Raw genomic sequence first — 13,581 nt, 5'->3', positions numbered from 1 at the left:
AGCTTGTATAGCGTTGTTTATCTTTGAAGTATTCTACGTGCCCCAAAACAAAATACTTATTATTGGCATTTTTTTACATTATTTTTTCAGTGTCTCACCTATAATTTGTTTTAAGAAAATTACGTTGGTGTACTTTGCCGAACAACGATAATAAATTTTTCTAAACGAGCTCATACATGCGCCTAATTTTACGAAATTATTAAAGTTTTATGAGCTTTTCTTGATCGAAACATTTTCTTAAAAGTGATTGAAAATACGTACGCATTCAAAAATTTATTATTTATTAAAGAAACTTCATCAATGAACTTGTGGTATATAATAACGAGAGACTTCGTGTCATGTTTCAAACAGCGCTCCCACATAAATTGATGACTGGAGAAGGCTTAAATATCTAGAATATATATCTATAAAAAGTATATATGTATAATAAAATAAAATTCATATTTTATACATTTATGAATCTCATGAGTTAGATAATAAGTCGTGTACGTGATTCTAGTACGGCTTTCATATTGCTGTACAGTTTGTCACACACGGTTCGTTATTTGAACATGACAAGCTTAAATTTTTGGTCAAGTTTTTTTGTCGCGATTAACATGGCTAAATGGTATAATTGCATATATTACGTAAAGTCACACGAAAGTTCAAAATACAAGACGATAACAGAGATTTCTTCTTCTCCTTCACTGCTAACATGCGTTCAAAAATGTCGATTGAAAAATTTGGATGTTGATTATAAGGACGGAAAATGCTACTGCGTTATTGTTGCTGGAAACACAGATGGCGAAGAAAACGAGGATAAAGAAAAAGCAGCAGAAGTTTATTCCGCAGTAAAAGATGTAAGTTTTCAGTAACAACATTAATCCAAAAGGTAATCCTCTTCTCCTCCTCCGGCTTCTTTTTATTTCTTGATTGATTTTTTAGCCTTCGAGTTATTTGGAAAACGGACATCAACCGGGTAGATTTTATTTCTGTATTTGTAAATTACTTGTACAGGTCAATATAAAAAACCTATGATTTTATTCGCATTCTCCATTAAGTATGAACAGACATTCAAATTTGTATATTTAGCCTCAATTAATCTTTCGCGTGGAAAACCAGCAAGACAATCAAGCGTTCTCCCTTTCAGTTTCAGTACAGACGCACCACTTGGAGTGGATGGAAATACAAGTGGTAAGTTCAACGACAGATCGTGTTTTCACACACTTGGTAAAAAGGAATCATCCCCTTGGTGGGAAGTCGTACTTCTTCAGAATGCTGTAATAACGAATGTTGTTCTATATCCTCGTACTGATAACTGTTGTCATTTAAAAGCAAATAATTTGAAACTGCTGGTGAGGTTTGCTAATCAAGATTCCTGGAATTTGTGTGCGTCTATCGAACAACTTGGTACGACACCATTTGATCAAAAATGCGATCAACGTGTCGTTGGTGGTATTTTTCGACTTGTGCAACATAATACAGAACCTCTTCATTTGTGTGAAGTTGAGGTATTCGGGTACTTTTTATAAATAACAAACTGCACGAAATTAAACTTCACTCTTATTGTTTATTATTAATTAATTTGAATTTTAAGGGTTCGAAAGTATTAATCACCTTAACTTGGTGATTTTTTCCAATTTACCATTAAAATCGCCAAAAAAAATTAAGAAAATTATAGAAATAATTAAAACAAAAACAAAGAATTCCACAGCTGAGCGACATATAATTAACAACACTGTTTGTTATGATTTTTAAACGGTCATCAACACTTTTTTATCTTACGTACTTTTCCTTCCTCGTCATCCTCACCGTCCTGGACATCGTCATCGACCGTTAAGCAACTTTATACATTTCGTCGTTATATTACATTGCAATCACCCATATCTGTTTTTTTTTTTTTTGCTTTGTTACAATAATTGCTTTTATCTGATGGCAAGGTAATTACACTTTTGTTGCATTTCCAAAGAGGACTCGTGGAGGGCACTGGCAAAGGTAACTGTTAAAATGCCTTAGGGAAATATTTGGGAAGTCTATAACCTTATAATCAATCAGGGGGGGGTATACCAGCCTCCTTTTTTTACTAACTTTCGACATCATTTAAACGGTCTTAATTTTTGTGACTTATCCTAGTATTTTATGACATAGCACGGTAAAAAAATTCTTATTTTAAAATTTTATGCTTTGTGGGATGGCCAGTTCGTTGACAGTGGATATAATCAGAAATTTTTGTAAAAAATTTAAACTAAAATTTTTACTCACTACACTTTATTTGCTGTAATTATTATTTATTTACTATTTAGACTTATTCTTAGCACGTCTATTTTGCAGACTCAAATATGTGTAATTTACAGACCAGATTTTTTAGATTATATAATTAATGATAACTATTAAATTTTCCTGACATAAATCTTTTTTCTTTTTCACAACTTTTCGAGAGAGGCAAGGTCATTTGCAATAGATTATTAACTAGCAGTTTTTACATTATCAGATTTTGTTTGACAAGTCATTAATATTTAATAAAACAAATGAAGTTTGTTTTATTAAATATTAATGACTTGAAAAATTGCATGTTTCAAAACCACGAGATGAAAGAAACACCTTTTAGGAATTCAAAATGTAAAAACAGAACTTTTCAGGCTCTATGAAATGTAAAAAGTACTCTGTACAAAGAAAGGGATGAGAAATAAATATCTGCGACAAATTAGAATCAAAATCTTCTCTTTCAGTTTTTGATGCTTCTGTTTTCAGTAAAACAGCTATCACTATTGCGCAGCAGAACGCCTGAGTAAGGAACCATGTTACAAAAACAAAAGAAAAATTTAACATCTGATACACATGTACACGCAAGAATCTGATATGAATAATTAATGAGAAGACTTTTAAGACAAATTCTGATAATTTAAAGGCTGCTTTAGGATAATACTTTCAATATATTTGTTTAGTGTCTATAACTATTAAAGTTCGCCGATTATTTTCCCACATTTTTAATGATGAAAACCCAATTTCTTCCATCCATAAAATCTAAAAATTTGTACTACTATTGGCTATCCTTATTAATTACATCATTTTGAATAAACATACAAGTACAAGCAAATAATTCTTGTGAAACAATTATATGTGTCATAAGAAAGTAATCCTAACCCATTCTAATAAAATAAAGTCATAGATCACTCACGTGACCAAAATATAATTTTTTACTTGAAACTCACACTAAATTGAAGTTTCATTCTACTAAACTTTATTTGACAACTGTTTACGAAACCCAAAATACTTTGTGGGATCTTAATGCCTTTTCCCCCTAGCTATATGTGTCAAAACAGCCTTTAGCTAATAGCGTTAACAAGTGCGCAAAGCATTGCAAATGACGTGATAAAATAATGGGAAAAGTATCATCAAAGTATAGAGCTTTTTTCAACAACTAATGCCATTGTACCATTACTTCATCTTGTTTGAAACGCTTCGTTAATATTAACATTTTTTTAATCAATTGTTATTTTTTTTGCTTTCGCAACTTCATGTGATGCCACGTGATACATTGATTTCAGAAAACAAAGAGTCATAATGAGGTTCAAAAGAATTAAGTGAAATTATAGTTTTTGTTTACAGAAGCGTTTTATAGGAAAGGTCAGTATATATGCTAGATAATTAGTTGAAAGATTAAGCGCTTCAATCGCCTTAAGTAGTGATTTCGCAGGGATGTACCTGTTTTCTTCCCCAAAGATTCAATTTCATACTACCTCAGATATTAAAATCATGTGATTTAGGCGAAATAATACTTTAATTTACAAATAGATTGCTTCTAAAGAAAAAATATTAACAGCCTTTCGAGATATATCAGAAAACCTAGGCACGCATTATTTATTTCTCTCGATGGCGAAACCGAGGTGATAGACATCGACAAGGTAGCGCCCAAACCTATTCATAATTTTTTTTATGATAGTTGCTATTAAAATGTAAAGACAACCTAAAATTATCACTTGAATGACGAAAGAGTAGTAAACACGCAGTTAATGTTGTGAGTGAATTACTTTTTGCTAACGATATTGCCTCGCTTTCAAACGACATCAAACATGTGCAAAGCTGCAAGAGGTGTTGAGGATACTGCTACATTGGTAGGTCTGGCAATTATTGCAAGTAATTTATGTCCTTTAATCAAGACCGACCTGTGAGCCTTCTCCACAAAAATCTCCAACAGGTAAAAAACGCCTATGATTTTAAATATTAGGGTGCATGAGTTAGTAGTTATGAAAAGGATATTGACGATTTAAGGATACTCTGTGAACATTATCTATTTAAAGTTAAATGCAAAATTAATGGTACCAGATGGTTTCATAAATGCGTTTGTGCTATGCGGGTTACGATTTAGAATAAATAAACCACGACAATATAATAGATCAATTAAGCTATTCAAGAAAATGATTTTTCAACACGCAAAAGAATTAACTTGGTTAGAGTTCTGGGACCAAGAGATTTCTTTAAGGCAAATCGGACACCATAAGCAATCATTAATTATTAATCAAATTTCTCATAAGTTTTCACTTCACGTCGTTATTAACTACTCAGAAGATTTGCAGGTATCCTTGTATATTTAGAAGTGGCTATTTTTTCCAATAAGATAATTACAAACGTACTATAAACTAAATATGTAATCTGGATAACGCGACGGATATTGCATATATTCCGTTTCAACCTCCGTTTGAATTGCTGACAATCGTTTATTTATATCATCAAAATGATCTTCGGATATTTTTCTCAACTTGCTGCACATCATGCAAACTCCGGTCACACATTAACTGCTGTGTTACCAGGGTGACTAATTATTCGCACTAATTTTCTTGTGCACTAAGGAAAGCAATAAGCATGACGTCAAACAATATGTTAACAGGTGGTCATATTCACCACCAAAAACCTGAAGTATGATGGCTTAAAGAATCTAAAATCTTGAAAAATTATTTTCAAGGTGTATGTTTTTGCTTCAGTTACGCAGCATGTTAAAAAAAATTTATTTTCTTTCTTTTTTCTGTAATCTACCGAGTTCCGTAACTGCATCAGAACAATTAGCGAGCTAGCATGGTCCTACTTTTTCCTCTTTAGTTTGGCCAAAGTACATTATATTTTCAATTTTACTAATATTAGAATGCTACTATAATTCCGGACGTGATGTATCGCAATAGAGGAAGTTCGTTCCACAAGCAAATATAAACACTGTTCCTATGAAAGACATACATATCACACCACCAAGGTTGGTTAGATCTTAAAGGATAAGCGATGCAACGTTTGCTAACTGGCAGCCTTGTGACGGAGCGTTTTCTTCGGATGTGGAATGTCCTGGGTTCAAGCCCTGGCCGGTTCATGCCAGAGACTAAAAAAATTCGAATTTTTTCTTTTCCCTTAAAGTTCAGTACAAAAATAGGATAGACATTTTTGGCGATTGTAATTAAAAAATATACTACCAAGTTTCACAAACACTCTAAAGGGTAAAAACCTTGGGTTGGTTGGTTAGATCCTACACATAGGCTATGGAAATGAGACTATAAAAATGCGAATATTTCCTTTTTGCTTAGAGTTTAGCATGAAAACAGGATTGACATTTTAGCCGGTTGTATTCACAAACATAAAACACCCGAAATACTACAATGTTGTGCGCGCTTCACTTGATTTACGACATACTGTGTAGCTATACTAAACGCTCCATCCAGATGTACGTTTTTATTAGGCGCTAAATGTGCCGTTCAACACCGGGTCACAGAGTTACTTGTAGCCCCATCTAGTTTTCTAATTTAGGTAAGCATTTGAAAAAATTATCAAAAAATTTCGTGCTAAAGCAGTTTTTAATTCGGTAAAAATTTCAATTAAATCCTATGATCTAGACACCAAAGCTTCCATCCAATTTGAATCAGAACAAATGGGTTTGTTCTTGTGGTCCGCCGTACATCGGTGGAACCAAATTGAAAACCCCTTTGAGAATCAAACAACACATAAAAACTGTAGGAACAAGCCAATTTGACAGTCCGGTTTTGTCGAATCATGTGCGTAATGACATGGTACAATAAATTGGACATCTGTCAACACCTTGCACGCTTGCAACAATTTTAAAAGAAAAGTGAAAGAAGTACTTGAGACTAAATACTGCAACACAAAAAAATATTATGAACCTGGACGATGGGAACTACGGTACTGTAAAGTTCTAGGTACCAATATTTCGTCATCTACCTAATAATGAAATAAAGCCACGTGAGTACTCGCCAGTCGTATTCCTCTTTCGCATCGCTATTTCGTGCAACCTTCTCGCCTGGTTACATGAAGTAAGAAATATTGCTTAGTCAGGGGTTTCTACGTTCATAATGATGTTTTCGATTGTAGTAATTTTGAGTTAAATGCTTTATGATCGAATCGCATTGTTATTACCTGAAAGTTGTTTCCCTGAAATAAAAATACACAAATAAATACTCTGTGAAAAAGTGAATTTCATGTATGAAAAATAATGAAACAACTAAGAAAGCACTTACGCGCGAAGCTTAGTTGTAACACACGAGTGTTTGCTTATTTTTTTCGTTGCATCCTCATATCAAAAACACGCAACAAGCCCTCACACCTGACAGGCAGAGACACTTGTCGAACAAAATTATATAACACATACGTTTCTGTGGCTGGCTGTGAATACACAAATTAATAATTACAAATAAACGCAGAGTAAATTTAAAATGTTTAATGTTTAAGGTTTACAAATATTTTACAGAGAATATGTTATATGTAGTACTCAAAGCACAGAGCCGGAAAAAGAAATTCGAAAAGTATTTCTTGAGTGTTTTTATGTTTCCCTTGACATATTTCACGAGCCTTGAGGCGAATAACTAGCTCATAATATAAACCGAATAAAATCATTGTATGCTCGGTAGATTATTGCTCAGTTGCAGGCATGGTTCATCAGTCAATAAAATTAGTGCAAGATAATATATGCGGATCGTGTGAAAAATTACACGATTCATAACGCACTGCAATCAAAATGCGAGAAATAATCAACCATAAACCTGTGAATACTTAAAAATTACATGTCTAGGAAGAGAGAAATTAAAGTTACGAAATAACGTAAAAATTTTCTTTTGCTTTTTCACATTAATTTTTGTTATTTAAGTTGTATTCACATACAAGATATACTGAGATGTACCTTCAAACATCATTTTAATAAAATTTTATAAAACAGAACTCTATTGGTTTCCCAAGGTATTGTATTTTTATCAAAGAAAAATTTTGTAAGAAAATTGCATTTGTTAGAACGGCACTATAAGATGGACAGGAAATACGAGGAAATAATAAGACAGACAGACAGAATTCAAGAAAAACCAGTGGCTTTAGGTGAATGGAGATACAGTATAGGTGAAAGATTAAAATTAAAAAAAAATATATAGCTACCTATTATTCTTTTAATTAAATTTTCTTTACTTTCAAAGTATTGAATCGATCTTGATTTTTTGTAGAATCCTTTTTGTTGTCTGATGCCAAAAATGGTGTCTGTTGCTATATTGTCACCGAAACATTTTTTCCAATGATTTTTTTATTATTTTATGCCTTTCTCTAAGTTGTTTCTTTTATCAGACTTGCACTTAACTTGAGCAATATTAGCTGATTTGATCTTTCTAAAAACCTTTGTGACTGGAGTGTCATATGTACTGTTCCATTTATAGTTGATGATTATCAAGTACAGATTCTGCTGTAATTTTTATATGACATGTCATTCTTTGTATAATGATTGGATGAACTGATGTTGTGTTGATACTGTTTGGAATGGTAATCGTTGATATGTTATCATATTTTACATTTACAGGTGTGGACGTAATATTTGTTGTAACAGGGGTTTTATATCCGTACTATTTACAGTGTTTGATATATCTGTTAATGGTTTTCTAACATGTTTATTATTGTTGATTTTCTTTATTCTGTGTGATCTGGAGACAGAAAATGTATAGTAGTATAGTACGCCTAAACTTCTGACTATCTTTGAGTTTCTTCCAATTGTCTTCAGAAAAATCATGTAGGTATTTTACCGTTCCACTTTTCTTCTTCACAAACGCAGTAAGTTCCTTGGACTTTCTCTCAAAATGATTTTTCGTTATAGATACATTAGGAAACATTGCCATAGTGATAATGATTTATATTTTTCATCGCATTCAATACTTCAACACGCAAAAAAAAAGCGCATTTAAAAACGTTTGCCATGATATTCGTTTTTACTCTATTCCACAAAAAAAAAATCCCACTGAAGCTACCATTTTTATGGTTTTGCGCGTTTTCTAATATAACATGAAAAAAATCCGATACCGTGATGAAAATGACTAAAAACCAATAAAAATGTGGTATTTTACAGTTCGCACCACTTGGGGGTATGTGGCGTCATCGGATATATTTTTAATCCACAGATATTATGTCCACGATTTCAAAAAAAGCCGTTTATAAATGATCGCGTGTTTATTCATATGGATTTTACCAAATTAAAAAAGTGAATAAAATCAGCAAAGCGAGGCTATAACGACGTAAATACAACTAAGGACTTTTAAACAGCTTTTTTGAAAATCGATCCTTTACCTGATCAAATAAAAAACCTAGGGGGTTTTCTTATCAGTCAGGTTGGTGGCCGCCTTGTAAAACTAATAAACTTTTTAGAAACTGTCCGTAAGTTCCCCGAGCCTTTTTTTTATTGTCTCTTTCTCGGAATTTATTTCTAAGCTTTATGAAGTTTATTTTAGTATTTTCGGCATATTTCTTGAAAAAATGAAGCGACAGACAAAATAAATATTTAAAAACAGGCTGGTTGTTAGCGCTCTGGGCACATAGCAAAACAAAAACAATGGACATGGTTGGGTTGAAAAAAGTGTCAATCAAACGAATAAATAGCGTAGACCGTTTCACAATGCGCCCCAGCAAAAGTTAAAACATTATTTAAACGCTTAGAGTGCTTACAACAGTCATCACTGTTTCGAAGAGTTTCTTAAACACCATTTTATTTCATTTTTTTTATTGCTTTGACACCCTGTGTACAACTCTGCTTCGGGTGATTATTGACTTGATTTTTTACAAAGTTACGATACGTCTGCATGTGCAAGATATGCAGGCCATCAAGTGTTTGACTTGTTAAGTGTAACTTTCTGGTTGTTTTTACAAGTTCAATTGCAGACGTATATAAATACATCCATGCTGCACCACCACAGAAGACAAGAAAACAAGTCTTTTCATTTTAGAATGCAAATTGACGAATCTGAAAAAGTAAAAAAAAACGGAAGAGACAAAACTCCTCGACTAAAGGACAAAGTGTTATCTGGTGAACCATTAAAATTGAAAAATGAACTTTTGCAAGAAAAAGTGGAAAACCAGTTTGTAGAAATAGTCGTTATTTAATCTTCACGAGTATCAAATTTGGACCCAATTTAGATAAATTTTGAGCGTGTTGAAGTTGATAAGCAGTTTATCACAAGAATCAAACTGTTGGAGAATTGGTGTTGGTTAGGGCATAAAATTGACTTAAAGCACGCAGTGAAAAGTCTGTTGTTTACAGCAAAAAGAGGTTCAAGTCAAGAACCAGGCATTCCTTTTTGATGAACATGTGAAAATATGTAACTAACCATCTGGAATAAATGAAGCAGAAATTGAAAAAAATAACACTTATTTTCAGTTTAATAATCTACTAGTTAAAGAATTTAATGGATCCATAGGCTTAAGCGCTAGTCTTGACACACATTGTTTGTAATTACCAAATAAAGAAATTCCTGAACATAGAAAGAGAGTTTGACTGTGGTGAAAAATTGTTATAGGTAAAGTGCAACAAAAAAGCTGCCTTAAGATTATTCGTATAGATGAAATGGTGTCTTATGATGGAAATAACCACCAGGATAGTGCTGAAGATGAAATTCATGACGACAGTGAACTCTACGTTGTAAATGCTTGATTTAGCATGTATTGGTTTTATTTTGCTTTTTTTTGTTTTGGGCAGGGACCATTTCTTTTTATTTTATTATTACATAAGATTCGCTTATTCCCTTAGTGTGCATCTTTATTCAGGTGTATTTAGAAGTATAAACATTTATCAACAGAAAGCTTTGTTTGCCCGAAAAATGCTTGATCAAAACCGTCCATTGAAATCGGCCCGATTGTTCAGATTAACTGTTGGGTGGTCCGTAAAATAATGTGTTGAATTACAGTGTCTAATTTAAGGGCTGGTTAGTGATTTATACAGTATATACATTGAGAATTTTAGCAGAGTCGAATACAATGTATATTTTATCGACTCTGAATAAAGTCAAATTAAATCAAATCAAATCGAACTTAAAGAGCAATAGTATTTGTCACAGGCATCTACTGCCTTTTTTTGTGAAAATTTTGGAAATTTCCTTCAAGTTGATAGACAACTCCACAAATCAAAATAATTAATCATTATCAGAAAATCACAAGGTATTTTAACTGGACTACGAGACACGTGTGATTTTGGAGCCTGAAAGACCATTTAAAAGGTCATTGAGAACAGTTTCAAATAGTGCTTTTTCAAAAAATTATCTTTGCCAAAAGAAACATTTCAGATAAATCGTCATGCAAAAGGAACACGGAATTACAACTTCCGAACCAAATTACTTAAAGTAAACTAGAGTTTGCGAGAAAATCGTTCTACTCCTTAGGCGCAAATTATATAACGCCTTACCAATTGACATTCGGAAGAAAAACTCTATCGTTATCTACAAAAAACTCCTGAAGAACTTGTAAATATTTAAATTAATCTGTGACCTTCTGTTACATTGATAGTCTAGTTTCGTCAATTGTTCATGCTGCTGGGAGGTCACAGTATCCGTATACTTAATTACTGAATTGTAAATATCCTGGGTAAATGAATAATAATCTATATAATAATACGCCAGTTCCGTGTCTCTGTGACAGGCAAAGTTGATATCGTCATTTTTCTTTGATGTAGCCGAAATTTTCTTAGAAGTCTCCGAAAAAGTTATATCCATTTTGCTAGCGGGTTTACTTTGTTTACATCATGTGATCAAAATTTAACGGATTTCTTTACAAAAATGGCGTCCCTCGACACCGAAAAAAAACAACAAAAGAACGGTCCCTTCGTCTTGAAAAAAGTGCAAAAAGTAATTCAGACAAAGAAAAGTCCAAGAAGTGAAGTAAGAAGTGGTAGCGAGAGCTAGAAGTAAAGTAGTAAAGTTAGAATTAGAAAATAAAGGCTGGAGTTTGAAGTGGATTTAAAATAAATAATAGTAAGAACTTTGATGTTTTCAGACGTTTAGTTTTTACTGGAGCAAGCAGACTCGCCTTTTCCAAGAAAAGCCTCAAGTTCTTGAAGTTTTATATTTTACCGCTTTTTTTAAAAAAAACCAGCCACCATATTTGTTTATGTTTTTGTTGCATTATTAATGTATTCCCTGGTGTGTTTGTCCTAAAATTCAAAATGCTACATAAAGCTGTTAGCTGACTAACAAACGGCAAACTTTAGTATGTTGGACTTACTGCTCACTGTAATGTTATTATTTTTACATTACTATTGTTTCTCTTTATATGTGTTCGGCTAAGCATAAATAGCTAGCGTCAGTTTTAGCAAGTGTTCCCAGTTTGAGTATATTAAACTGGGACTCTTAGCTACAGTTAGCTAGCTAATGTTAGCCTCTAATGCCTGCTCCTCATCCCATGGCTAGCTCTAACCTATGACTTATATTGTTATTCCTCTTTTTTAATTATCTATAGCTGGCTAACTTAGTTTCCAAACTTCTTTTCTTTTATGAGCACGCATTATGATGTAACAAGCTGGCTAGCTAGCTACCTACAAAATCTTTCAAAGACGTGAACTTTGCAGGATAGTAGGATGTATTTTTATGCCCATAAGAGTATAATTATTTTCACATTTTCACAGGGGACTACGTGCAATATGACCAGTGCAATAAATATTTTCAGAATTCAAAGCGTGTGTTAAGTTATTTTTTATTGTTTTGTTTCTGACATCCAGTTAAACTTTTGTCAGCCTACATGTGCAATACCAGGTCATTTTTTACAGGAGGTTGTAAACACTTGATTAGAAATTTACGTGGGTTTATAACTTTATTTTAATTTATGAGAGGATGGTAAGGTTGTTCGTGTTTTTGTTTGTGTTGCAAACTGCTGTTTTTTAAAATTTTGTGTAAAATGTTGTGGGGAAAAGACCACATGCAATATACTGAAAGAACAAATTTTTTTCCACTAAAGGCTGTTGTGTAAGCTAATGGCTTTTTCATAGTTCATATTATAAACTTTTGTTGGGAAGAACTAAACTATATATATATGATGTCATTTTTACTGGAAGAAAATTCCATGGTTTCAGGTTTTTGTTAAGAATTTTAAAATTGTGGTAATAACTGTGTTTGGTGATGATGAAAAAATTACTAATTGTTCTGACTTTTTTGTTTTTTATATTTTATGAAATGCCTGATTTTTTTATAATTTGATGTGCTTCATAACCTTTTTGTGGAAGATTTATGGACAACGGCAATATAGAACATGTTAAATGGACTGATTTTTTGTTGATTTGGAAGTGCTCCTCAAAAACCGATCTGTTTTACATTTTGTGTTAACTTTTGTGAGGACGGACATATATACACTCTGTTTTCCAAAAATAATATCTTTGTGGATTCAAATTAACTCCTTATTCATTTTTGACATCCACGTTTAAAATGGTTGGTAAAGGTAACTACAGACCATTATACTAAGGAAAAAATTTTTGTATTCTTAACCTGTTCATTTTTACAATTTGTGTATATTTTTGGGAACAGGATAGTATGTAATCGAAGAAATGATTTTCCAGATATAAATTTGATGTTTTTTTGACACTTCTGATTGAATTATTAAAGGTTTTTAACGAAGTAAATATTTGAGATGTGTTATTTTTGACTTTATTATTATTGTTGGTGTTGTACATGATTCTATACATTATTTTGATTATTGTTTCAAGCTCTACACATGATGATCTTTCTTGATTCAAGTTTATTTTTTGCTCATTGATTTTTTGACATTTAGGTTAAAAATTGTTGGTAAAGGACAGTGCAGAACTAAAAGAGAAAATATTTGAGTTCTTAACGGGTTGATTTTTACATTTTGTGTAAATTTTTGTGGGACAGGATGGTATGCAACCGAAATGACTGATTTTTCTAGATTTAAATTTGATATTTTCTAAACTATGGCTTTTTCATATTTTTGTATAAGCTAATAAGGGAAAGACAATATTTAAAATGTGTAAAAAATTTATTTTTGTTGATTTGTGCTAACTCTTGCAGGCCTCTTTTTAGACATTTTAGAATAAAATACTAAGGGTTTTCAACATAATCACTTATAGGATGTACGTATTTGTGATGAGTTATTTCTGACATTGTTATTATCCGTGTTATGGCTATTGGTGTTGTAACTGTCGGTGTTGTAACTGTCGGTGTTCTTACTGTCGGTTTTGTGAGTTTGGTGTTGTGAGTGTCGATGTTGTCAGTGTCGTTGTAACTTTATCAACTAGATTTCAAACCTTGCAAGCTGTTCTTTTTTATTTTGCGTAAGACTTGTGTGGAGGATTTAATGCAATTTGATATTTGA

The 13,581-nt window shown here is 32.4% G+C and overlaps 1 protein-coding gene across 1 annotated transcript; it reads left to right on the top strand.

Moving 5' to 3' along the window:
- The first annotated feature begins 368 nt into the window (after nucleotides 1-368).
- Nucleotides 369-2,492, top strand: LOC130640688 (fucolectin-like). Its single transcript, XM_057447205.1, has 3 exons — nucleotides 369-839; nucleotides 925-958; nucleotides 1,072-2,492. The coding sequence occupies exons 1-3, from the start codon at nucleotides 552-554 to the stop codon at nucleotides 1,509-1,511; spliced, it is 762 nt and encodes a 253-aa protein (XP_057303188.1). The 5' UTR covers nucleotides 369-551; the 3' UTR covers nucleotides 1,512-2,492.
- Nucleotides 2,493-13,581: the final 11,089 nt, after the last annotated feature.

This window comes from Hydractinia symbiolongicarpus, chromosome 4 (genome assembly GCF_029227915.1).
Source record: "Hydractinia symbiolongicarpus strain clone_291-10 chromosome 4, HSymV2.1, whole genome shotgun sequence".
In the NCBI taxonomy this organism is placed as follows: Eukaryota; Metazoa; Cnidaria; class Hydrozoa; order Anthoathecata; family Hydractiniidae; genus Hydractinia; species Hydractinia symbiolongicarpus.
The sequence above is the reverse complement of the archived record's forward strand: the minus strand, read 5'-3'. Positions and strand labels throughout refer to the sequence as shown.

Excerpts from the sequence above, each read along its gene's own strand:
- LOC130640688 (XM_057447205.1), top strand. The coding sequence starts at position 552 with ATGACAAGCTTAAATTTTTGGTCAAGTTTTTTTGTCGCGATTAACATG. Across the intron at positions 840-924 it reads TTTATTCCGCAGTAAAAGAT|CCTTCGAGTTATTTGGAAAA; the intron begins GTAAGTTTTCAG and ends TTGATTTTTTAG. Across the intron at positions 959-1,071 it reads GGAAAACGGACATCAACCGG|CCTCAATTAATCTTTCGCGT; the intron begins GTAGATTTTATT and ends TTGTATATTTAG.